The 26,307-nt window shown below is 50.1% G+C and overlaps 1 protein-coding gene across 4 annotated transcripts in view; it reads left to right on the forward strand.

Moving 5' to 3' along the window:
- The window catches only part of CCDC40 (coiled-coil domain 40 molecular ruler complex subunit), a 141,590-nt gene that overhangs the window by 54,301 nt on the left and 60,982 nt on the right, over positions 1-26,307 (forward strand). For all 4 annotated transcript variants that reach the window (XM_075349686.1, XM_075349685.1, XM_075349687.1 and 1 more), the window contains 4 exons: positions 2,102-2,321; positions 4,182-4,339; positions 5,077-5,199; positions 17,587-17,708. In XM_075349686.1, coding sequence (XP_075205801.1) covers positions 2,102-2,321; positions 4,182-4,339; positions 5,077-5,199; positions 17,587-17,708 — 623 coding nt within the window. The remainder of the gene's footprint in view (positions 1-2,101; positions 2,322-4,181; positions 4,340-5,076; positions 5,200-17,586; positions 17,709-26,307) is intronic.

Genomic DNA, 26,307 nt, shown 5'->3' on the forward strand with positions numbered 1-26,307 from the left:
GGAGGACTGCAGTGATAGTTGACCTTGTGCAACTATCTCCCATCTCCCTACTGCATCTCGAATTCAACCACAGTGATCTTGGGGTTCTTCTTTACCTCTCTCACCAAGGCTCTTCTCCCACGATTGCTCAGTTTGGCTGGACGGCAAGGTTTAGGAAGAGTTTTGATGGTCCCAAACTTCTTCCATTTAAGGATTATAGAGGCCACTGTGCTCTTAGGAACCTTGAGTACTGCAGAAATTCTTTATTAACCTTGGCCAGATCTGTCCCTTGCCATAAGGGTACGCTCACACAAGCGTATGAATCGGATGAGTGTAATGCGAGAAAATCTTTCATTGCACTCCAGCCAATGTTAGTCAATGAGGCAGAGCAGTTTGTCAGCTTTTCTCTCATCCAGATTCTGGATGAGAGAAAAGTCACAACATACTGCAATTTGCTGCCGAAAACGTCCGAGACTCACCAATACAAGTCAATGGGTGCGAGAAAAAAACTGACGTTACATGAACAGCATATGGACCATCCTAGTGACGTCCGTTTTTATGGATACAATTCTATCATGTAGCAGATAACACTGTAAATGGTCCTGTAGAGGACTGTAAATGACTAATAGCTGCTGAGAAAAAAACGGATTGCACACTGAGAACACATTGACAGCACACGGATGACAAGTGAGAAAAAAATTGTCCTACTGGATGAGAATGGGACCATTTTTTCATACGTTTGTGTGAGTTCAGCTTAATTTTGTCTCTGAGCTCCTTGGACAGTTCCTTTGACCTCATGATTCTCATTTGGTCTGACATGCACTGTGAGCTGTGAGGTCTTATATAGACAGATGTATGGCTTTCCAAATCAAGTCCTCTCAGTTTAATTAAACACAGCTGAACTCCAATAAAGGAGTAGAACCATCTCATGGAGGATCACAAGGAAATGGACACTATGTGACTTACATATGAGTGTCTGAGCAAAGGGGCTGAATACTTTTGACCATGTGATATTTCAGTATTTCTTGTTTAATAAATGTTCAAATTTCTACATTTCTGTTTTATTTCTGTCAAGATGGGGTGCAGCAACAGCATCACATGACTTCTAATGGGTTTATCCAAGGATAAGTTATCAATACTGCAATCTCAGATAAACCCTTTAAGAGTCCATCATTAGGTGGATGTGTGTTAGATGTTGTGCAGCCAGAAATGTATCCAACCAGCATATTTTGTTCTTCCTTAAAGGGATCCTGCTCTAGGTTTGGATCCACTTTGCCTTATTTATTGGCAGCAGAGTTTTTGACTTAATAGCAGCCGCATACATGTGCCCATATGGATAATACCGAATGTATTTGACCTGTGGTCTCAACATACTTCTGTAAATACAAAGGGAAAAATGGAGTAACTAGAAAAACCACCAATAGAAGTAATATGTACTAAGGTCAAACAAACTTGATTAACATCGTATCAAAAAAGTAAAGTGAATATGAATCACATTGCAATTAAGGTAAAAAAATAAGGAGTAAAAATCCTAAAGGAGAAGGCACAAATCACATCATATGGGCATAAAAATACCAGTGCAAATCAAAATACCCCTACAAGAAATAATTAATTATATATAAAAAGCTGCACAACCTGAGTATACTAAGTATGTATATACTACATATACAGCAAGGAATTAATGTCCATATAGTATGCAGCTTACCCATAGTGATGTCCTCCATGCTACCCTGACACGTGTTTCGGTAATGCTTTGTCAAGGGGAGGTATTCCTAATACTTCTGTAAATGACACATTTGCACAGTATATGGCTTTAAATTACAGGTAGAACAGGGTCTAAAACTGGCGATACATATTATTGGCCAAACTTAAATGGGGGTTTCCTGATGTAGCCCATCACCAAATGTTGTAGGGCATAAAGATTGGTCAGTTAGACAGCCTGGTCCCTTTGTTCTCTACAAAATAAGCTTCTACCAGAGGAGTCTGCAGAAGTCTACTCCCCCTGAGTACACTCAGACTGGTGTGCATATGCACCTAATATACTGTCAGTCTTCTTTACAGATGATAACGTTGTCAGAATGTAATCATTGTACACATTTATTTTACAATTTTGTATTTTCAGAGTACATCAATGAAGAAAAATAAAAGTGAACGTGAAGATCTTGGTGTCATTCTGTACGGCATACAGCAGGAATTGGCCCGTCATCAGATGGGGCTGGAGAAACAACATGATAAACATGCTCAGATCTCCACAATACGTAGGCAGGTGGAAGAGGAGCTGGAAAATATCCGAAATTTGTACAAGAAAACACACCAAAACACAGATTCTGAGCGCAAAACAGGTGCAAAGATCCTCTAATATTAACTGCAACTGCAGCACTGATTTACAGCCGACTCTACAGTAAATTATTGCTAAGCCAGCCATTAATCAGTGGCGGGGCGTGCTTACAGCACTTTGTGCAGTAACTAGCTGCGCCGACACCCCTGCATGACTGAAAGCCAGCGGCTCCCAAGGGGAATAAAGTTAAGTTTCTCCCAGGTACCGCACTCTTAGGGTGGCTTTGCACGTTGCAACATCGAACGTGCGATGTCGGTGGGGTCAAATCGAAATTGACGCACATCCGGCGTCACTTTCGACATCATAGTGTGTAAATCCTAGATGATACGATTAACGAGCGCAAAAGCGTCGTTATCGTATCATCGGTGTAAACTCCAACTTTTTCCAAATTACGCTGCCGTGACAGGTACGATGTTGTTCCTCGTTCCTGCGGCAGCACACATCGCTGTGTTTCAAGCCGCAGGAGCGAGGAACATCACCTTACCTGCCACCGGCGGCTATACGGAAGGAAGAAGGTGGGCGGGATGTTTACATCCTGCTCATCTCCGCCCCTCCGCTTTGATTGGTCGCCTGCCGCGTGACGTCGCTGTGACGTTGTACGACCCGCCCCCTTAGGAAGGAGGCGGGACGCCGGCCAGAGCGACGTCGCAGGACAGGTGAGTGCATGTGAAGCTGGCGTAGCGATAATGTTCGCTACGCCAGGAATCACAAGATATCGCTGCTGCGACAGGGGGCGGGGACTATCGCGTGCGACATCGCAGCATCGGCTTGCGATGTCGCAACGTGCAAAGCCCGCCTTAGTATTGTGGTTGGGTACCTTCATAATGATATTAACCTGCAGTTTAATACTAAGGGGTACTTTGCACGTTGCAACATCGCTACTGCTATATCGTCGGGGTCAAATCGAAAGTGACGCACATCCGGCGCCGGTAACGACGTCACAACGTGTAAAGCCTAGATGCGCCGATAAACGATCGCAAAAGCGTCGTAAATCAGTGATCTGTGTAGCGTCGGACATTTTCATAATGTCGCACCAATAGGTGATACGATGTTGTTCCTCGTTCCTGCGGCAGCACACATCGCTGTGTGTGAAGCCGCAGGAGCGAGGAACATCTCCTTACCTGCCTCCACCGGCTATGCGGAAGGAAGGAGGTGGGCGGGATGTTTACGTCCCGCTCATCTCCGCCCCTCTGCTTCTATTGGCCGCCTGCCGTGTGACGTCGCTGTGACACCGCACAACTCGCCCCCTTAGGAAGGAGGCGGGTCACCGGCCAGAGCGACGTCGCAGGGCAGGTAAGTGCGTGTGAAGGTGCCGTAGCGATGATGTTCGCTACTGCAGCTATCACAAGATATCGCACCTGTGACGGGGACGGGTACTATTGTGCTCGGCATCGCTATGCGATGTCGCAGCGTGCAAAGTACCCCTAAATCTGCAGGTTATGATTGTTATCGGACCTAACAGGTTCCCTTTAAACCTTACTGACTTCCAACACCTTCATATCATAATAAGATACTTTAATATTTCATTAGTGTCTAAATTCTTAATAATATTAGCCATTATAGTCCTTATCAAAAAGGAGTTGTCCACTACTCTGACAACCCCCTTTTCAATCCTGATGAAAATCCACACTAAAATTACAACACTTATACTCCCCGCCGGTGGCAGCACTGTTCCAGCGGTGTCGGTATTGCCTCTCCTGGGGATTGTGTGACGTTATGTAACACATTCCTTCTGGCCATTCAGAGGCCGCCACCAGAAGTGTTCTTATTTTACTTGGGGCAAACAGGGATTGAGAAGAACTGGTCAAAGTAGTGGACATCCCCTTTTAAAGATTTTTTTTAACATCCATGTTCATTCTTTTAGTTTCTTCTATGCAAACAGAGGTGGAGAATTTGGCATTGCGTTTATTCTACATGGAGAATATGTCCAGCGATGTGCGATCAGACATTTCCATTATGAAACGCGCTGTACAGAAAACTGAAGCAGAGAGAATGCAGGCCGAGGTGGAGAAGCAGAAACAGGTAACCTAGCATACTGAATGCAAACATTCCTGGGCTTTAACCCCTAATTTATTGGAAAACTTTCATGAAACTTCTTGTGTGGGGGTATGGAAATAAAAATGGAATGCCATTGACTTAGGATTAGTTTTTATACCATGATGATGTTTTTACTGTTCATTACAATTACAACTATATCAAATATATATATATATATATATATATATATATATATATATATATATATATACACATACACACACAGACACACACACACATGCATACACACACACACACACACACACACACACACTAATTATAGTGCATTTAGGTACTATTATCTTACATATATACACATGTATGTATATTTCTATAATGCACTATAATTAGGAGATATATATATATATATCTCCTAATTATAGTGCATTATAGAAATATACATACATGTGTATATATGTAAGATAATAGTACCTAAATGCACTATAATTAGTGTGTGTGTGTGTGTGTGTGTATGTGTATGCATGTGTGTGTATATGTGTATATATATAGCTATAATTGTACTGAGCAGGAAACACAATATCATGGTATAAGAACTAATCCTAAGTCAGGGGCATTCCATTTTTAGTTCCACAACCTCACACATACTATATATATATATATATATATATATATATATATATATATATATATAGTATCACGTTACATATATTTATAGATATGTTATTTTTATATTATAATTCTATTTTTCCTTTTTTAATAAGGACTTATTCGTGGATCGGCTAACACGGGATGTTGACAGGCTTAAGGAACAAATTGCTGTCTATGAATCCCAAATTTCTGCTCAAAGAGAAGACACGAAGGCTGCACGAGAAGCAGTGGCCGAGGTCAGAATATGTTGCCTTGATGCTCTATGGATCCAGTAGGTCTAATCCACATTCTGTGGGAGGCCACAAAATCATAAGTCCTGCAAAGGGATATTGGATCTGGTGGATAGAATCTGTAACATAACAATAACTAGAGACCCTTATACATATCTACTCGGATATGTAGTGGAATTAACAATAGAAACCTTTGTAAAATTGCTATTAGTCGTTTATTATATTTAGCTTGCAGTTAATTGCACTACGTTGGATTTAATCTTCATCACCTATGAAAAGTGAATGTATAAATGTCAACTTGGCAATAATCTGTGAATATATATATAACAAAAGAGAGGGTTTATTGAAAACATGAAAGGTTGGGGTCTTCTTGGTTGAATTCTACGGGTCTGGCCACTACCTCTAGGTTACAGGATAGCATGACACCTTCATATAATAAACTTAATATAATAACAGTAGGGATATTTAACAAATAAATAACTATACATAAATGTTACATAGTTACTTAGGTTGAAAAAAGACCTAGGTCCATCTAGTTCAACCTTCTGGATACAATGTACAATATCTTGATACTTAACTTTTGTCTTATATGATTCTCTAAATCTCTTTTTTTATTCTGTGTATTACATCAACAACAACAGTAGGCATTGTTTGTGATGCCTGGAAAAAATAGTATTAGGAGCTTGGTTGGGTATTGGGCTGTTTTCTTGGTTTTATTTTACTGTATTTGTAATATTATTTTTGTCCTTGTAGTTTAAATGCAAAAATGACAAAAAAAAATATTGTTTAAAAAGAATATAGGTTTCTTTGTCGCTCCATTGGGAGACCCAGACAATTGGGTGTATAGCTTCTGCCTCCGGAGGCCACACAAAGTATTACACTCAAAAGTGTAACCCCTCCCCTCTGCCTATACACCCTCCCGTGCCTCACGGGCTCCTTAGTTTTATGCTTTGTGTGGAAGGAGGCACACATCCACTCATGCATTCCCATCTTAGTCAGCAGCAGCTGCTGATGTTATCGGATGGAAGAAAAGAGGGCTCCCACGGGGCCCCCGGCATGCTCCCTTCTCACCCCACTACGTCGGCGGTGTTGTTAAGGTTGAGGTACCCATTGCGGGTACAGAGGCTGGAGCCACATGCCGTTTTCCTTCACCATCCCTTGAGGGCTCTGGGAGAAGTGGGATCCTGAGCGGTCATCCAGGTACTGGGACCGTGCTCCCTCCGCAGCCCCTGTGTGGAATCTGCCGGACCGGGGTATTTTCGTTATCAGGGACCGGGCCCTGCACCTGTCAGGTACTCTGTGTCCCCATGGGGACGGTTCATGGAGCGCCTGGCACCCGGACGCTGCAAGGGCTGCTAGGCCGGGAAAGCCGGGGGACTTCCGCGCCGACCGCGCCTGTTTGTCGGCCGCGGTCATAAATTTAGTCCCCGGCTTCAGTTGCGGCCTACTTGCAAAATCTCGCCCCCGGACCTGTCTGTCAGGGTAGGGGCGGGACAGCCGACCGGACGCTGCCTGGGACACACAGCGGCTGCTGATCCGTGAAAGCCGGGGGACTTCCGCGCCGACCGCGCCTGCTTGTCGGCCGCGGTCATAAATTTAGTCCCCGGCTTCAGTTGCGGCCTACTGGCAAAACTCCCGCCCCTGGACCTGTCTGTCAGGGTAGGGGCGGGACAGCCGTCCTGACGTCGGCAGTGAGGGCCGGAGCATCCTGTATGCTTCCTGCCCCCTCTTTGATCACAATAGGGACCCCAGATTCCCGCACTTTTTCCTGGTGCCGCCCACCGCTCCACTCCCCCTCTGAGAGCTCCAGCAGCCATTTTTTTCAGGCATTCTGCGCTGGAGAATCATCAGGAAAGAGCTCTTCACCGCTGGGAGACCTGGAGCAGGGAATCTGGAGGACACACACGCCGCTTTTTAGCGGTCGGTAAGCCACACCGGTCATCCGGTGCCGGTCCCCCTGGGTTGCCTGAATAGATACGTATTATATATCTTTATATATATATATCTCTGTTCGGCCGGGCTGTATACTCTTCCCTTATACCCTCTGTGATCACTCTCCTGGGACACAACAGCATGTCGTCCACAAGGAGCAAGAGCGCTAGGGCACAGGGTTTCTTTGCGACCTGTACCTCTTGTGGGGCTATGTTGCCTGTGGGTTCCACCTACCCTCACTGTGAGCAATGCTCGACCCCTGTTACACTGACTCAGCCGGAGCCGCGACCACTTGTGGGCCCCTCGGCTCAGGTAGACCCCCATGCTACCACTGTCCAGGCGGCAGGGACAGAGTTTGCAGTGTTTGCTGAGATGCCCTTTGAGTCACTTTCACAATCCATGGCTAAGTCTATGGACAAATGGTCTGCCAAGCTGCTAGAAGCCTTGCAGTCCAGACCGGTCCTTACACAGACCCAGGACACTGTTGGATCGGCGCCTCCAGGTCCCTCTCGGTCCACGCCGCAGCGTGCTCCCGGGGTGGGCTCTAGGTTTCACGTGGAGGACTCCTCCACGGACCACAGCCCCAGACCAGCTAAGCGGGCCCGCTTGGAATCATCAGCTTCATCTCGCTGCTCAGGTTCCCGGCTGGAGGACTCGCTGGAGGACGAGGCGGAGGTCGCAGCTCAGGGCTCTGACCATGACGTTGCCCTCAACCTTGATACACCTAAAGGGGACACCTTAGTATATGATCTTATCTCGTCCATCAACCAGGTGTTGGATCTATCTCCCCCGCCTCCACCTATAGAAGAGTCGGCTTCTCAGCAGGAGAAACACCATTTTCGGTTCCCCAAACGTACACGGAGTGCGTTTTTCGACCACTCTAACCTCAAGGATGCTGTCCAGAAACCCAGAGCGGTTCCGGACAAGCACTGTACTAAGCGCCTTGCTGACACACGTTACCCCTTCCCCTCTGACGTAGTTAAGGGTTGGGCTCAGTGTCCCAAGGTGGATCCTCCAGTCTCTAGATTGGCGGCTAGATCTGTGGTATCGGTTGCAGATGGCTCATCGCTAAAAGATGCCACTGACAGGCAGATAGAGCTCCTGGTGAAATCCATCAATGAAGCCACGGGCGCATCCTTTGCCCAGGCTTTTGCAGCCGTGTGGGCACTCCAAGCTATCGCGGCTTGTCTAACCGAGATTAATGCGGTCACATGTACTTCTGCTCCGCAGGTTGCGTCTTGACTTCTCAGGCGTCGGCGTTTTTCTTCATACGTCATGAATGCAGTCCTAGACTCTGCTAGCCGTACAGCGGTCGCATCCGCTAATTCTGTGGCAGTCCGCAGAGCCATGTGGCTGCGCGAATGGAAGGCACTCGGCTTCCAAGGGATTCCTAACCGGTTTGCCGTTTTCTGGCGACCGATTGTTTGGAGAACGATTGGATGAGAGGGAAAGGACTCCTCCTTACCCCAGTCCAGACCGAAGCGACGTAAGATACAATCGAGGTTTCGGTCCTTTCGCCCCTCCGCCAAGTCCCAATCCTCTTCGTCCAATAGGCCGGAGAAAGGTCAGAGGAACTCCTACGCGTGGCGGTCTAAGTCACGCCCCCAAAAGGCGGCCGGAGGCACTGCCTCCAAGGCGGCCTCCTCATGACTCTTGGCATCCCCGAACCGCATCCTCGGTCGGTGGCAGGCTCTCCCGCTCTGAAGACAGAAGGAGTTGTGATTCCCGTCCCCCCTCAGGAACAGGGGCGCGGCTTTTACTCCAACTTGTTCGTGGTGCCAAAGAAGGACGGTTCATTCCGTCCTGTTCTGGACCTCAAACTGCTCAACAGACATGTGAGAACCGGACGGTTCAGGATGGAATCTCTCCGCTCGGTCATCGCTTCGATGTCACAGGGAGACTTTCTCGCATCGATCGACATCAAAGAGGCTTATCTCCATGTGCCGATCACACCCGAACATCAACGCTTCTTGCGTTTCGCCATAGGGGACGAACACCTTCAGTTCGTGGCATTGCCTTTCGGCTTGGCGACAGCCCCACGGGTTTTCACCAAAGTCATGGCATCCGTTGGGGGGGTCCTACACTCCCAAGGCCACTCGGTGATTCCCTACTTAAACAATCTCCTAGTCAGGGCACCGTCTCGGGAGGCGTGTTAACACAGCCTTACCGTCGCTCTGGAGACTCTCCAGCAGTTCGGGTGGATCATCAACTTTCCAAAATCCAAGTTGACACCGACCCAGTCATTGGCCTACCTCGGGAGGGAGTTTCATACTCAGTCAGCGGTAGTCAAGCTACCACTGGACAAACAGCTTTCTCTGCAAGCAGGGGTGCAATCTCTTTTTCAGAGTCAGTCACACCCATGGAGGCGCCTCATGCACTTCGTAGGGAAGATGGTGGCAGCGATGGAGGCAATGCCCTTCGCGCAATTTCATCTACGCCCACTCCAATGGGACATTCTCCACAACCAAGACGTCTCTTCAGTGGTGGCTTCTTCCCACTTCTCTTTCGCAGGAAAAATCCTTCCTGCCCCCAAGGGGACCTGGACTCCGAGGGAGTCTTCCCTTCAGATCAATGTTCTGGAGATAAGGGCAGTGTATCTAGCCCTATTGGCGTTCCATCAGTGGCTGGAGGGCAGGCAGATCCGTATCCAGTCGGACAACGCCACTGCAGTCGCCTACATCAATCACCAGAGCGGCACTCGCAGTCGTTAAGCCTTACAGGAAGTACGGCGAATTCTGCAGAGGGTGGAAGCCACAGCATCCACATCTCCGCAGTTCACAGAGCTCTGGCGGCGGATGCATTAGTACAGGATTGGTCGCAGTTTCAACTACCTTATGTGTTTCCTCCTCTGGCGATGCTACCCAGAGTATTACGCAGGATCAGGTACGACTGCCGCCGCGCCATTCTCGTCGCTCCAGACTGGCCAAGGCGGTCGTGGTACCCGGATCGGTGACAACTCACGGTGGGTCAACCGTGGGCCCTTCCAGACCGCACAGACTTGCTGTCACAAGGGCCGTTTTTCCATCTGAATTCTGGGGCCCTCAACCTGACTGTGTGGCCATTGAGTCCTGGCTCCTAGCATCGTCAGGGTTATCTCAGGATGTCATTGCCACTGAGACAAGCCAGGAAACCAACGTCCGCCAAGATCTATTACAGGACTTGGCGGATATTCTTGTCCTGGTGCTCTGTGAATGGGTTTACTCCCTGGCCTTTTGTCTTACCCATTTCTTTGTCGCTCCATTGGGAGACCCAGACAATTGGGTGTATAGCTTCTGCCTCCGGAGGCCACACAAAGTATTACACTTTAAAAAGTGTAACCCCTCCCCTCTGCTATACACCCTCCCGTGCATCACGGGCTCATCAGTTTTATGCTTTGTGTTGAAGGAGGCACACATGCACACAATGCTCCACATTTTAGTCAGCAGCAGCTGCTGATTATATCTGATGGAAGAAAAGAGGGCCCCTAACAGGGCCCCCGGCATGCTCCCTTCTCACCCCACTGAGTCGGCGGTGCTGTTAAGGTTGAGGTACACATTGCGGGTACACAGGCAGGAGCCACATGCCGTTTTCCTTCCCCATCCCTTAGGGGCTCTGGAGAAGTGGGATCCTAACCGGTCATCCAGCCACTGGGACCGGGCTCCCTCCGCAGCCCCTGGGGGAATCTGCCGGACAGGAGACGGAGTATCGTCAGGGACATGGCCCTGCATCTACAGGTACTCTGTGTCCCCGTTGGGACGGTGCATGAAGCACCTTGGCCTCAGACGCAGCTGCGACTGCGGTGTGGATTTTTTGTCTGGGACTACCGCGCCGACCGTGCCTGTTTGCCGGCCGCGGTTTTTACTTTAGTCCCCGGCTTTTGCGGCCTAGTGTGTTAAACTCCCGCCCCTGAGCCTGCCAGTCAGGGAGAAAGGCGGGACGGTCGGTATGATGCCGACAGTGAGGGCTGGAGCACACTTCGCTGTCCTCCGCCCCCCTCACTGATCACTATGGGCCACCAGGTTCCCGCACTTTTGCGGTTCCGCCCACGGCTCTCTCCTCCCCTCGGAACGCCGGCAGCCATTGTTATAATTCTGCCGGTGGAGGATCTCAGAATCTGCTCCACTGCTCTGGGAGAGGGGGATCCTAACCGGTCGCCATGCACTGGGACCGGGCTCCATCCGCAGCCCCTGGGGGATTCTGACGGACAGGAGTCTGGACATCATCAGGGACAGAGCCCTGCATCATAAGGTACTCTGTGTCCCCTGAGGTACGGTGCATGCAGCATCTGTGTTACAAACGCCGCAGCGGTTGCTGAGTGGTTTGTGAGACTGGGACTACCGCGCCGACCGCGCCATGTTTGCCGGCCGCGTTTTTAAATTTAGTCCCCGGCTCTTACGGCCTAGTACCATATACTCCCGTTCTCGGGCCTGCCAGTCAGGGGTAACGACGGGACGGCCGACTGGACGTCGGCAGGGAGGGCTGGAGCATACGTTGGTATCCTCCTTCCCCCTCACTGAGCACTGTGGGGCACCAGTTTTTCAGGTGCTGACCCCCCTTGGTGCCGCAGTGTATATATATATGTTTATTTATATGGTATATGATCTCACTGTTCGGCAGCATTATTTGCTTTTGGCTGTATACCCTCACTGTTTACTCTGCGGACGACATGCTATTGTCTGCTCTTAAAGAGTAAGGGTGCCAAGGCACTGGCTTATTTTACAACCTGTACCTCTTGTGCGGCTATATTACAAGCAGGTTACACATACCCTCATTGTGTACAATGCTTGGCCCCGGGGGCACTCACTCAGCCGGAGCCTCCGGCACTGGTGGGACCCTCGGCCAGGTGGTACCGCCGGTTTCCACTGCACAGATGACAGGGACAGAGTTTGCATGTTGGAATCAGCAAATCTCTGAGTAGCTTTCACATTCCAGGACTCAGTCTATGGACAGAGGGTCTGCTAAGATACTGGAAGCCTTGCAGTCCAGACCGATAACACAGGGCCAGGGAGCTGTGAGTTCATCGCTCCCGGGTCCCTCTGGGTCGGTACAACAAGGGGCTCCTGGGGTAACACCCAGATCCCACGGTGAGAACTCCGTCACGGACCGCGGCCTATGATAGGCTAAGCGGGCCCGCTGGGAACCTTCCCCGACTTCATCAGGAGTGCGTGTTTCGATCACTCTAACTCCAGAGGGGCCGTCCAGTAGCACAGAACTTGACGGACAAGCGCTTACTAAGCGCCTTATTGACACGCGTTACCCTTTTCCCCCCTGACGTGGTTAAGGGTTGGGCTCAGTGTCACAGGGTGGATCCTCCAGTCTCTAGGCTGGCGGCTAGATCCGTAGTATTAGTGGCAGATGTCCATCTCTCACGAATGCCACTGACAGGCAAATAAAGCTTTTGATGAAATCCATCTATGAAGCCATAGTCGCATCTTTTGCTCCAGCCCTCGCAGCCGTGAGGGCACTCCAAGCTATCTCAGCTTCTCTGGCTGAGATTATTGCGGTTGCACATACCTCTGCCACGCAGGTTGTGTCCTTCACTTCTCAGGCGTAGGTTTTTTCGTTCTACGCCATGAACGCCGTTCCTGGACTCTGCGAGCCGTACAGCGGTATCATCCACCAATTCGGTGGCAGTCTGCAGGGCCATGTGGCTACGTGAATGGAAGGCAGGCTCTGCTTCCAAGAAGTTCTTAACCGGTTTGCCATTTTCTGGCGACCGTTTGTTTGGCGAGCAATTGGATGAAGTTACTAGAAAGTCCAAGGGAAAGGTCTCGTCCTCCCCCAGTCCAAAGGTTTCGGTCATTTCGGTCCTCAGCAAAGTTCCGTTCCTCCACGTCCAACAGGTCAGAGGAGGGCTAGAGGAACTCTTCTGCATGGCGGTCTAAGTCACAAGGCGGCTTCCTCATGACTTCGGCCTCACCAAGACCGCGTCCTCGGTCGGTGGCAGGCTCTCCCGCTTTTGCGACGCCTGGTGGCCACATGTCCAAGACCGATGGGTGAGAGACATTCTGTCTCACGGTTACAGGATAGAGCTCTGCTCTCGTCCTCCGACTCGTTTCTTCAAAACATCTCCGCCTCCCGAGCGAGCCGATGCACTTTTTCAGGCGGTGAACACTCTGAAGCCTCGATGTCACAAGGAGACTTCCTAGCATCAATTGACATCAAGGATGCTTATCTCCATGTGCCGATCGCACCCGAGCTTCAACGCTTTCTGCGTTTCGCCATCAGGGACGAACACCTTTCAGTTCGTGGCACTGCCATTCGGCCTGGCGACAGCCCCACGGGTCTTCACCAAGGTCATGGCAGCAGTGGTGGCGGTCCTACACTCTCAGGGCCACTCGGTGATCACTTACCTAGACGATCTTCTAGTCAAGACACCCTCCTGGGTGGCATGTCAACACAACCTGACCATTGCTCTGGAGACTCTCCAGGGGTTCGGGTGGATCATCAAAATTCCAAGGTCAAAACTGACACCGACCCAATCACTGACTTACCTCGGGATGGAGTTTCATACTCTCTCAGCGATAGTGAAGCTTCCGCTGCATAGTCAGCGTTCACTACAGACAGGGGTGCAATCTCTCCTTCGGGCCCAGTCACCCCTTGAGGCGCCTCATGCACTTTCTCAGGAAGATGGTGGCAGCAAGGGAGGCAGTTCCCTTGCGTAGTTTCGTCTGCGTCCGATTCTATCGGACACCGCAAATGGGACAGGAGGTCGACGTCCCTAGACAAGAACGTCTCTCTTTCCCTTGCAGCAAAACCTCTCTTCAGTGGTGTCTTCTTTCCACTTCCTGGGCGAAGGAAAAATCCTTCCGGCCCCCAGCCGGGGCTGTGGTCACGACGAACGCGAGTCTGTCAGGGTGGGGAGCGGTCTTCCTCCACCACTCGGCTCAGGGAACCTGGACTCCGACAGAGTCCTCCCTTCAGATCAATGTTCTGGAGATAAGGGCAGTGGATCTAGCCCTAAAGGTGTTCCAGCGGTGGCTGGAGGGCAGGCAGATCCGAATTCAGTCGGACAACGCCAAGGCGGTTGCGTACATCAACCACCAGGGCGGCACACGCAGTCGTCAAGCCTTCCGAGCAGTTCGGCGCATTCGGCTGTGGGCGGAAGCCACAGCCTCCAACATCTCCGCAGTTCACATCCCGGGCGTAGAAAACTGGGAAGCAGATTTTCTCAGTCGCCAGAGCATGGACGCAGGGGAATGGTCTCTTCACCCGCACGTGTTTCTAGAGATCGGTTGCCGCTGGGGAACGCCGGACGTCGATCTAATGGCGTCTCGGCACTACAACAAAGTCCCGGCATTCATCGCTCGGTCCAAGGATCACAGAGCTCTGGCGGCAGACGCGCTAGTTCACGACTGGTCGCAGTTTCGACTGCCTTATGTATTTCCTCCTCTGGCACTACTACCCAGAGTGTTACGCAAGATCAGGTCAGACTGTCGCTGCGCCATCCTCGTTGCTCCAGACTGGCCGAGGTGATCGTGGTACCCGGATCTGTGGCACCTCACGGTGGGTCAACCGTGGACTCTCCCAGACCGACCAGACTTGCTGCCTTAAGGGCCATATTTCCTTCTGAATTCTACGGCTCTAAACCTGACTGTGTGGCCATTGAGTCCTGGCTCCTAGCGTCATCAGGGATATCTCCAGATGTCATTGCCACCATGAGACAGGCCAGGAAACCAACGTCCGCCAAGATCTATCACAGGACTTGGAGGATCTTCTTATCCTGGTGCTCTGATCAGGGTTTTACTCCCTGGCCGTTTGCCTTGCCCACTTTTCTTTCTTTCCTTCAATCCGGAATGGACAAGGGCTTGTCTCTCGGCTCTCTCAAGGGACAAGTATCGGCGCTTTCCGGTCCCACCTTACAAGCTTCCGTTAACACCCTCGGATCTTAACAGGGTGCTGACGACTCTTCAGAAGCCACTTTTCGAGCCGAGGCGGGATCTCTCTATCTCGCCTTTCGCAAAGGGTGGCCTTCCTAGTGGCAGTCACATCACTCAGAAGAGTGTCTCAGCTAGCAGCGCTGTCATGGAAAGCCCCCTTCCTGGTGTTTCACCAGGATAGGGTGGTTCTACGTCCGGTCCCAGACTTTCTCCCTAAGGTATCCCCGTTTCATCTCAATCAGGATATCGTCTTACCCTCTTTGGGTCCGCATCCAGTTCACCAATGTGAAAAGGATTTGCATTTATTAGATCTGGTGAGAGCACTCCGGCTCTACATTTCTCGCACGGCGCCCCTGCGCCGGTCTGATGCGCTCTTGTCCTTATCGCGGGCCAGAGTAAGGGATTTCAGGTTTTCAAGTCAACCTTGGCTCGGTGGATCAAGGAACCGATTCTTGAAGCCTACCGTTCTTTTAGGCTTCCGATTCCTGCAGGGCTGAAGGCCTATTCTACCAGAGCCGTCGGTGTCCTGGGCATTGCGACACCAGGCTACGGCTCGGCAGGTGTGTCAGGCGGCTACCTGGTCGAGTCTGCACACTTTCACGAAACACTATCAGGTGCATGCCGATGATTCGGCAGATGCCAGCCTAGGTAGGCGACTCCTTCAGGCGGCAGTTGCCCACCTGTAAGAGGGGGCCGTTTTTCGGCTCTTTTTATCGAGGTATTCTTTTACCCACCCAGGGATTGCTTTTGGACATCCCAATTGTCTGGGTCTCCCAATGGAGCGACAAAGAAGAAGGGAATTTTGTTTACTTACCGTAAATTCCTTTTCTTCTAGCTCCTATTGGGAGACCCAGCACCCGCCCCTGTTCCCTTCGGGCTGTTGTTCTTTTGTGTACACATGTTGTTCATGTTGAATTGTTCTTTTGGTTCATGGTTTCAGTTCTCCGAACATCCTTCGGATTGAATTTACCTTAGACCAATTTATAAGTTTCCTCCTTCCTGCTTTGGCACCAAAACTGATGAGCCCGTGATGCACGGGAGGGTGTATAGCAGAGGGGAGGGGTTACACTTTTTAAAGTGTAATACTTTGTGTGGCCTCCGGAGGCAGAAGCTATACACCCAATTGTCTGGGTCTCCCAATAGGAGCTAGAAGAAAAGGAATTTACGGTAAGTAAACAAAATTCCCTTCTTTTCTTTCCTTCCTTCAATCTGGAATGGACAAGGGTTTGTCACTAAGCTCTCTCAAGGGACAAGTATCGGCGCTCTCAGTATTTTTTCAAAGGCGCCTGGCCAGGCTCCCGCAGGTCCGCACGTTCCTGTAAGGAGTATGCCACATAGTCCCACCTTACAAGCGCCCACCAGAGCCCTGGGACCTTACAGGGTGCTAACGGCTCTTCAGAAACCACCTTTCGAGCCGCTGCGAGATGTCTCCTTATCACGTCTTTCGCAGAAGGTGGCATTTCTAGTGGCAGTTACATCACTCCGAAGAGTGTCGGATCTTGCAGCGCTGTCATGCAAAGCCCCCTTCCTGGTTTTTCACCAGAATAAGGTAGTTCTGCATCCTGTTCCGGAATTTCTCCCTAAGGTGGTATCTCCTTTTCATCCAATCAGGATATCGCCTTACCTTCTTTTTGCCCTAATCCAATTCACCGATGTGAAAAGGATTTGCACTCATTAGATCTAGTGAGAGCACTCCGGTACTATGTGTCTCGCACAGCGCCCCTGCGCCGTTCAGATGCACTCTTTGTACTTGTCGCCGGTCAGCGTAAGAGTTCGCAGGCTTCCAAGTCAACCTTGGCTCGGTGGAGCAAGGAACCGATTCTTGAAGCTTACCGTTCTTCCGGGCTTCCGCTTCCTTCGGGGCTGAAAGCCCATTCTACCAGAGCCGTGGGTGCGTCCTGGGCATTGCGGCACCGGGCGACGGCTCAGAAGGTGTGTCAGGCAGCTACCTGGTCTAGCCTGCACACTTTCACGAAACATTATCAGGTGCATACCTATGCTTCGGCAGATGCCAGTCTAGGTAGGCGAGTCCTTCAGGCGGCGGTTGCCCACCTGTAAGAGGGAGCCGTGTCGGCTCTATTTATCGAGGTATTCTTTTACCCACCCAGGGACTGCTTTTGGACGTCCCAATTGTCTGGGTCTCCCAATGGAGCGACAAAGAAGAAGGGAATTTTGTTTACTTACCGTAAATTCCTTTTCTTCTAGCTCCAATTGGGAGACCCAGCACCTGCCCCTGTTCCCTTCGGGCTTGTTGTTCAATTGTTTCTTTGGTTTCAGTTCTCCGAACATCCTTCGGATTGAATTTACCTTAGACCAATTTATAAGTTTCCTCCTTCCTGCTCTTGCACCAAAACTAAGGAGCCCGTGAGGCACGGGAGGGTGTATAGGCAGAGGGGAGGGGTTACACTTTTGAGTGTAATACTTTGTGTGGCCTCCGGAGGCATAAGCTATACACCCAATTGTCTGGGTCTCCCAATTGGAGCTAGAAGAAAAGGAATTTACGGTAAGTAAACAAAATTCCCTTCTTCCTGACCTTTTTAAGAGCGAATGAATATTGAGCACTGATGATTATGAACAGAAAAACTGTTCACTTTCTTAACAGGCCAACATGGAAATTGAAGCTATATGTCTTGAAAAGAAGCAGCTACTACAGCAGTGGAATAGTAGCCTCATTGGGATGACAAGAAGGGATGAAGCCTATACTGCTATTCAGGAAGCTTTTAGGTGTGTATAATTTCTCTTTAATTGACTAACGCCTTCCCCTCCCGAAGTACAATTGCAGAGTGCCGATGGCATGCTATGGCAACCGGAGGCCTTATATTGGCCTCAAGGTCTACATTATACCTCAGGCTATCTGATCCTGCCTGACGTGAGGCCTAAAGGCTGCTTTACACATGTAGATTTCTCGTGCGATCGCATTTGCGATCGCACCCGCCCCCATCGTTTGTGCGACATGGGCAATTTCTTGACCGTGTTGCACAAAGTCGTAAACCCCGGTCACACGTACTTACCTTCCAAACGACCTTGCTATGGGCGGCGACCATCCACTTCCTGAAGGGGGAGGGACGTTCGTCGGCACTGCGGCGGCACACAGCGGCCAGCCAATAGAAGCGGAGGGGCAGAGATGAGTGGGAAGTAAACATCCCGCCCACCTCCTTCCTTCCACATTGCCGGCGGGACGCAGGTAAGCTGTGTTCATCATTTCCGGGGTGTCACACGGAGCGATGTGTGCTGCCTCGGGAACAATAAACAACCAAACGTTCGATTTTTTGAAAATGAGCGACGTGTCAGCGATGAACGAGAAGGTGAGTATTTCTGCTCGTTCACCGTCGCACGTAGCTGTCACACGCTACGATATCACTAATGATGCCGGATGTGCGTCACTTACGACGTGACCCCGCCGACATCTCGTTAGATATATCGTAGCGTGTAAAGCCCGCTTAACAGGCTATCTGTCAGGACTCACTCACACCAACGTATAACACGGAATAGTACTATCTGATGTTTTGTCAGATAGCACCCGGCCCAATGTTATACTATGGAACCGTGCCAATCAGCAACAATTGGCAACATGTCTCGGACCGTACGCACCCATACAAGTCTATGGGTATGTGTGAAACATCGGACTGCACTCGGATGTCATCAGTACAGTCCATTATACGCCAAGACATGCAATGGAGAAGATGGAGATATTAATCTCTCCTTCTCCACACCTGTGATCTGATTCTCACATGCGGAATAATCGGAGCACAATGAATGACACTGATCACACTCGCAGCCAAGTTTGAACCGAGTGTCATTAGCATATTCTCTCGCATCAGATGCTGTACGTTAGTGTGACCCATGATACTGACAACCTAGTTAATACCTGTGCTAATGTATTAATGAAATGTAATGTAAAAAAATACATCATTTTGTATCACTACATACATAAAGACCTGTAATGTAAGGATATGTGCACACATCAGTATTTGGTACAGGAATCTCTGCACCATTTCTGCATCTCTTGGTTGGAAGAATGCAAACGCACTTTTTTGTTGGGTTTTCAGTGCAGATTTTTTTACATTGATTGGAATGGGTGAAATCTACAGCAAAAACGCAGCAAGAATTGACATACTGTAGATTTAAATCTGCATCAGATCTGCAAGGAGGGCATAAGCACCATCTCCATGATGCGTCAGGGTACTCAGTGAGTTGCTGGCATCAGGAATCCCTTCAGTTTTTGTGACAAGTCACTTAAAAACGCATAAAAAAGGAATATAAAACATGATGTGTGTACACAGCCAAAAACTGTATCATGTGTACTGCACAAACAAAGAAAAACAATGCTAGAATTGTTGTTTTTGTTCATCCCTCCTCCCAAAACATGAAATAAAAAGTGATCAAAAAGTCATGTATCCCAATACTAATAAACACCAAATATCAATAACTACAAGCCTTCATAAAACCCTATTAGCGATAATATTAAAAAGTTATGTTTTTCAGAATATGATGCATATATATACGTGTGTGTATATATATATATATATATATATATATATATATATGCATCATATTCTGAAAAACATAACTTTTTAATATTATCGCTTATAGGGTTTTATGAACGCTTGTAGTTATTGATATTTGGTGTTTATTAGTATTGGGATACATGACTTTTTGATCACTTTTTATTTCATGATTTGGGAGGAGGGATGAACAAAAACAACAATTCTAGCATTGTTTTTCTTTCATATGAAAAAGTTTGGACACCCCTATTAATGTTAACCTTTTTTCTTTATAACAATTAGGGTTTTTGCAACAGCTATTTCAGTTTCATATATCTAATAACTGATAGACTGAGTAATATTTCTGGATTGAAATGAGATTTATTGTACTAACAGAAAATGTGCAATCCGCATTTAAACAAAATGTGACCGGTGCAAAAGTATGGGCACCCTTATCAATTTCTTGATTTGAACACTCCTAACTACTTTTTACTGACTTACTAAAGCACTAAATTGGTTTTGTAACCTCCTTAAGCTTTGAACTTCATAGGCAGGTGTATCCAATCATGAGAAAAACGGATTTTTGTGTACTCACCGTAAAATCGTTTTCTCTTAGCCATCATTGGGGGACACAGGACCATGGGTGTTATGCTGCCTATCCATAGGAAGACACTAAGTAGATGCAAAAGCATAGCTCCTCCTCTGCAGTATACACCCCCTGGCCGGGCCAGGCAAGCTCAGTTTTAGTACATAAGCAGTAGGAGAAAAAAACAGTAAAAACTTACCTCAACAGAGGAACCTGAGAAAAAAAGAGTCATAACCAAATAAGGTACTGAGAGAACCAAGGCCCAACAGGGCAACAGGGTGGGTGCTGTGTCCCCCAATGATGGCTAAGAGAAAACGATTTTACGGTGAGTACACAAAAATCCGTTTTTCTCTGACGCCTCATTGGGGGACACAGGACCATGGGACGTCCTAAAGCAGTCCATGGGTGGGAAACATAAAAGAAGACAACACAACCCAAGGACTAGGAACCAGTCCCAGACAGCCTGGAGCGCCTACTGAGAGAGGTGCTCTACTGCCTTTTGCAGAATTTTCCTACCAAGATTTGCCTCAGTTGAAACCTGGGTATGGACTCTGTAATGCTTTGAAAACGTATGTAGGCTAGACCAGGTCGCAGTCTTACACACCTGTTCCACTGAAGCCTGATGCCGAATGGCCCACGAAGCTCCAACTGCTCGCGTGGAATGAGCCCACAGCCCACTAGGAATGGGCTTGAGTTGCAAGCGGTAGACTTCCTGGATCGCAGAGCGAATCCAGCAAGCCAGCGTCGCCTTTGAAGATGCCTGTCCCTTCTTAGGCCCCTCAGGAATGACGAACAAAGAGTCCGTTTTCCTAAAGGGGGCTGTCCTGGATATGTAATATCTGAGAGCTCTGACGAGGTCTAACGAATGCAGAGACCTTTCCACCCTATGAACCGGGTGTGGACAAAAGGAAGGCAGGACAATGTCCTCGTTCAAATGAAACGGGGTAAGAACCTTTGGAAGGAAATCCGGAAGGGGGCGCAGAACCACCTTGTCCTGGTGAAAGATCAGAAAAGGCTCGCGGCAAGAGAGTGCTGCCAGCTCCGAAACCCGTGTGATGGACGTAATTGACACTAAGAATGTTACCTTCCAGGACAGAAGAGCAAGGGAGGATTCCTTGAGGGGTTCAAAAGGAGATCTCTGGAGACCGACCAGAACGAGGTTGAGGTCCCATGGTTCCAGCGGCCGTTTGTACGGGGGAACTAGATGGGAAACACCCTGGAGGAAGGTCTTGACTTGCGGTTTTTGAGCCAGGCGGCAATGGTAGAAGATTGAGAGCGCTGAGACCTGCCCTTTAAGGGAACTGAGAGCCAACCCCGCTTGCAAGCCAGACTGTAGAAAGTTGAGAATTCTGGGGATGGCCAGAGGCATAGGCTGGACGTTAGTTTCCCTGCACCATGAAAGGAAGATTTTCCACGTACGGTGGTAAATGCGGGATGAAGCAGGCTTTCGGGCGCTGATCATGGTGGCAATAACTTCGGGGGAGAATCCCGCTCTTGTTAATACCCAGGTCTCAATGGCCATGCCGTCAGCTTCAGGGCTCTGGAGTTCTGATGGGAAATGGGCCCTTGGGTCAGCAAGTCTGGGATGTCTGGAAGGCACCACGGTCCGTCTGTGAGCATTTGTACTAATTCGGCGTACCAGGCGCGCCTGGGCCAGTCCGGTGCTGTCAGTATCACCGGGACTCCCTCTGCCTTGATCTTCCTGATTACCCGCGGCAGCAGGGGTAGAGGTAGAAATATGTAAGGCAGGCGGAAGTGGTGCCAGGAGCAGTCTAGAGCATCTGCGCCGATGGACTGCGGGTCGAGTGACCTGGCTATGAACGTGGGTACCTTTGCATTCAACCTTGAGGCCATTAGATCCACGTCTGGTGTGCCCCAGCGAGTGCAGATGTGTAGAAACACATCTGGGTGGAGAGACCATTCTCCGGCAGCCAGGCCTTGGCGACTCAGAAAGTCTGCTGCCCAGTTCTCTACCCCCGGTATGTGTACCGCTGATATCACTGATCCCGTCGATTCGGCCCAGCTGAGGATCTTGTGGGCCTCGAGATAAGCCGCTTTGCTGCGGGTGCCCCCCTGCCGATTGATATAGGCTAGAGCTGTCGCATTGTCCGATTGGACTCGAATCTGACGACCCGCTAGCAGAGGGCAGAACGCTCTGAGCGCGAGGAAGATCGCGCGGAGTTCCAGGATGTTGATGGGAAGGAAAGACTCCTGGGGCGTCCAACGTCCTTGAGCAGTGTGGTGCCGGTACACTGCTCCCCAGCCTAGGAGGCTGGCGTCCGTGGTCAGGACCAGCAAGTTCACTGGGAGAAAAGATCTCCCCTTCGATAGGGATGAGGACCGAAGCCACCAGCGGAGTGCGTACCTGACTGAAGGCGTCAGGTGAAGATGTCTGTCCAGGGAGAAGGGGCTCTTGTCCCAGGCCGCTAGAAGGGCTAGCTGCAGAGGGCGGAGGTACAGTTGAGCAAAGAGTACTGCTTCCATAGCCGCCACCATCCTGCCGAGCACTTTCATGCTGAATCGAATGGAGCGAGACGGAGGACGTAGAAGGCAGCGTACCGCTCGTTGAAGAGCGAATGCCTTGTCCTGAGGGAGAAGGATCAAGCCCCGACGGGTGTCCAGGGACATGCCCAGGAAGGTGATGGATCGTGATGGGATCGGGGATGATTTGTCCAGATTCACTAGCCACCCTAAGCGGGATAGGGTGTCCACAGTGATCTGTACGCTGGTTGAGCAGTCACGGAAGGAGGGGGCCTTGATGAGGAGGTCGTCTAAGTAAGGGAGAACGACTACTCCCCTGGCGTGAAGGACGCTCATGGCGGCCGCCATGACTTTGGTGAAGACCCTTGGTGCGGTGGCAAGGCCGAAGGGTAGAGCTACGAATTGAAAGTGGGAGTCCTGAATTGCGAAGCGGAGGAACTTTTGGTGATCTGGGGCGATGGATATGTGCAGGTACGCATCCTTGATGTCTATGGAGGCGAGGAATTCCCCTTCGACCATGGATGCAATAATGGACCTTAGGGACCCCATTCTGAATCTCCGTACGTGCACATGTTTGTTTAGGTGTTTGAGGTCCAGGATGGGTCGAACTGACCCATCCTTTTTGGGGACCACAAAAAGGTTGGAATAAACCCCCCCAAACATCTCGTCGTCTGGGACAGGTATTATCACTCCTGCTGTTTGGAGCGAGTGGATTGCTGAGAGAAAAGCTTTGCGTCGTTTTCGAGTCTTTGGGGGGTTTGAGAGAAAGAACCGACTCGGGGGTCGGGTCCGAAATTCTATGTGGTAACCGGAAGACACAAGGTCTCGCACCCATTTGTCGTCTGGGGCGGCAGCCCAGATGTGTTGAAAGAGCCGCAGTCGACCTCCTACAATGAGTGTGTCTTCCGGGGCGCCGAAGGAGTCATGAGGGGGGAAAACGTCGTGGCCGAGTCTCCCTAGTCCTGGACTGTTTCGGTCTAGGCTGCCATGACGAAGTGGGTTTCGGGGAGAGCTGAGAAGGTCGGTCCCTGCGTAGTCCGCGGCTGGTGGCGGGGACAGCACGGGATGTCGACCAACCAAATGAGTTCCGAAAGGAGCGGAACGAGGACTGTGGACGTCTGGTGAAGGATGTCCTGGACTTCAGCTGGGGGAGGGAGGTACTCTTTCCTCCCGTGACGTCAGAAATGAGCTTGTCCAGACGTTCGCCAAACAATCGGTCTGGAAAAAAGGGAAGGCCCGTGAGAGACTTATTGGAGGCAGAGTCCGCTCGCCATTGTCGGAGCCAGAGAGCTCTATGGATGGCTATGGTATTTGAGGCAGCAAACGCTGCGCAGGTAGCAGCGTCCATGGAGGCCTGGATGAGGTACTCCGCCGCAGCGGCAATTTGAGCTGTTACCTCTGTGAAGGTATGAGTGAACTGGGATTCCTCAAGCAAAGTGTTAAGACCGAGATCGCCTTTGCGACCCACACAGAGGCAAAGGAGGGCGAGAGGGAGGAACCCGCAGCCTCAAAAGCAGAGCGGGCGAGGTGCTCCACCTGTCTGTCTGTCGGGTCCTTGATGGAAGAACCATCGGGTAAAGACAGGAGTGTCTTTGTGGTAAGGCGGGAGACCGGGGGGTCGACCGAGGGCGGATCGGCCCAGCCCTTAGGGGCAGGTGAGGCAAAAGGGTACCTGGACTCCATGAGTTTTCGGTTACCGAAGTGCCTGTCAGGCTTCTCCCTTTGCTTTGTGAGGATATCCCGAAACTCTGGGTGATCAGCGAAAACCTTTTGGGGTTGACTTGCCCTCTTAAAGGAGACCGCATGGTCAGTGGTAGTGGATGGGGGATCCTCCACATGCAGAGTTTGGTTGATTGCTGCTATAAGGGAGTCTATTGCAGTTTGATCATCTGGGGAACCATGCTGAAACCAAGGAATCATCCTGGTACAAACAGCATTCTCCCTCCTCCAGCTCTTCAGAAGCCGTGGAGCGTGTGGGAGAGCCTGCCCTGTGTGCTCCCGAGGGAGAGCCCGCTGGAGACACCCGGTCGTGTGCTCTTTTCCTGATCCCTGCAACCGGTGAAACATGTGCCCGGGTTACCTCAGACGGATCCTCCATAGGGGTATCTTCAGGCTGCGTTCCATCCAGGGACCCAGAAGGGTGTGGAGGACGACATTGCATAGCCAGCACCAGGTTCTGTGACAGTATTTCCATGGATTGGGACAGAAACTGTGCCCATTCCGGTGGGCTGGGGGCCCTAGGCTCTGGGCCGGTGGTGCAGGGGAATCTTGGGGGGCTATAGGGGCACAGGACTCACAGAGAGAAGAGGTATGTTTACGTGGTAGCTCAGCGTGGCAGGCAGTGCAGGCTGAATAATAGACTATGTGGGCCTTAGTACTCTTAGTGCCCTTAGATTTCTGCATGTTCCTAATAGGAGTATGCCAGGAGGGGGAGCAATGTTCAGCAGAGCTACAATTGAAGCAAGCACCTCACCAGAATCAGCCGATGGCCCTGTCCTCAGGAAGGATTAAGCTCTATGAAGATCTTCGCATGCTTTCCTGTGGGGGGCGGGGCTTATCGCGGCCGCGGAGGGGCGGGGCTTAGCGCTAAAAGTGCGGGAAGATGAATCAGTGTGCCCCCCCCTGCTGTGGGTATTAAAAAAAAAAAAGAAAAGAAAAACGGCGGGAAGGGAGCTTCTGAGTTCTTCTTCCTCTCCCTACAGTCAGCACACAGCTTGTCACCGGTGGTTATCAGCCGGCTTTTCTGCTAGAGCAAATAAACAGAGCAGATAATAAACAGCGTGAGTCCCTGAGCCCTGGGCCCTCCCCACTGCCACTGGGAAATTATCTGCAAGACTTTCTGCAAACAACAAGCTAGAGAAAGTTAACACTGTGTGTGCAGGATCCTTGCTCCTTGCACATAATAAATACTGTAAATGTCCTGGGAGCCTTTCCTGCACAGCCTTTTCTCCCTTTGTCTGGGAAACGAGTCAGGGGGGATCTCACCTTAAAACACTGCTTTCCAGGCAGTGAAAATAGCAGAGTCAGTTTGCTGTGTCGGTGTCATATTCAACTCAGAGCCTGCAGAGAGGGGCTGAGGAATTGGTGCCATCTTCAACTCAGAGCCTGCAGAGAGGGGCTGAGGAATTGGGCTATAGGGCACAGGCCTCTACCCTGGGCTTTGGAAAATCGGTGTCTGTGGAACCCGTCGTCCAGCCCAGGATCCAGCGTCGCGGGAGGGGGTACGTGTAGGCAACACTTCATGTTCCCGCCCGTTGATGGTAGTGGGAGATCGGTCCCAAAAGGAAACCGTCGCCCTCAAAAAATAACAAACCTTGAACGGAAGTGCCTCCTACAGACACTAAGCTAAAACTGAGCTTGCCCGGCCAGGGGGTGTATACTGCAGAGGAGGAGCTATGCTTTTGCATCTACTTAGTGTCCTCCTATGGATAGACAGCATAACACCCATGGTCCTGTGTCCCCCAATGAGGCGTCAGAGAAAAGGTATTTAAGGTGGCCACTTGCAAGTTGTTCTCCTATTTGAATCTCCTATGAAGAGTGGCATCATGGGCTCCTCAAAACAACTCTCAAATGATCTGAAAACAAAGATTATTCAACATAGTTGTTCAGGGGAAGGATACAAAAAGTTGTCTCAGAGATTTAAACTGTCAGTTTCCACTGTGAGGAACATAGTAAGGAAATGGAAGAACACAGGTACAGTTCTTGTAAAGCCCAGAAGTGGCAGGCCAAGAAAAATATCAGAAAGGCAGAGAAGAAGAATGGTGAGAACAGT

The sequence above is a fragment of the Anomaloglossus baeobatrachus genome, chromosome 5 (genome assembly GCF_048569485.1).
Source record: "Anomaloglossus baeobatrachus isolate aAnoBae1 chromosome 5, aAnoBae1.hap1, whole genome shotgun sequence".
Classification (NCBI taxonomy): domain Eukaryota; kingdom Metazoa; phylum Chordata; class Amphibia; order Anura; family Aromobatidae; genus Anomaloglossus; species Anomaloglossus baeobatrachus.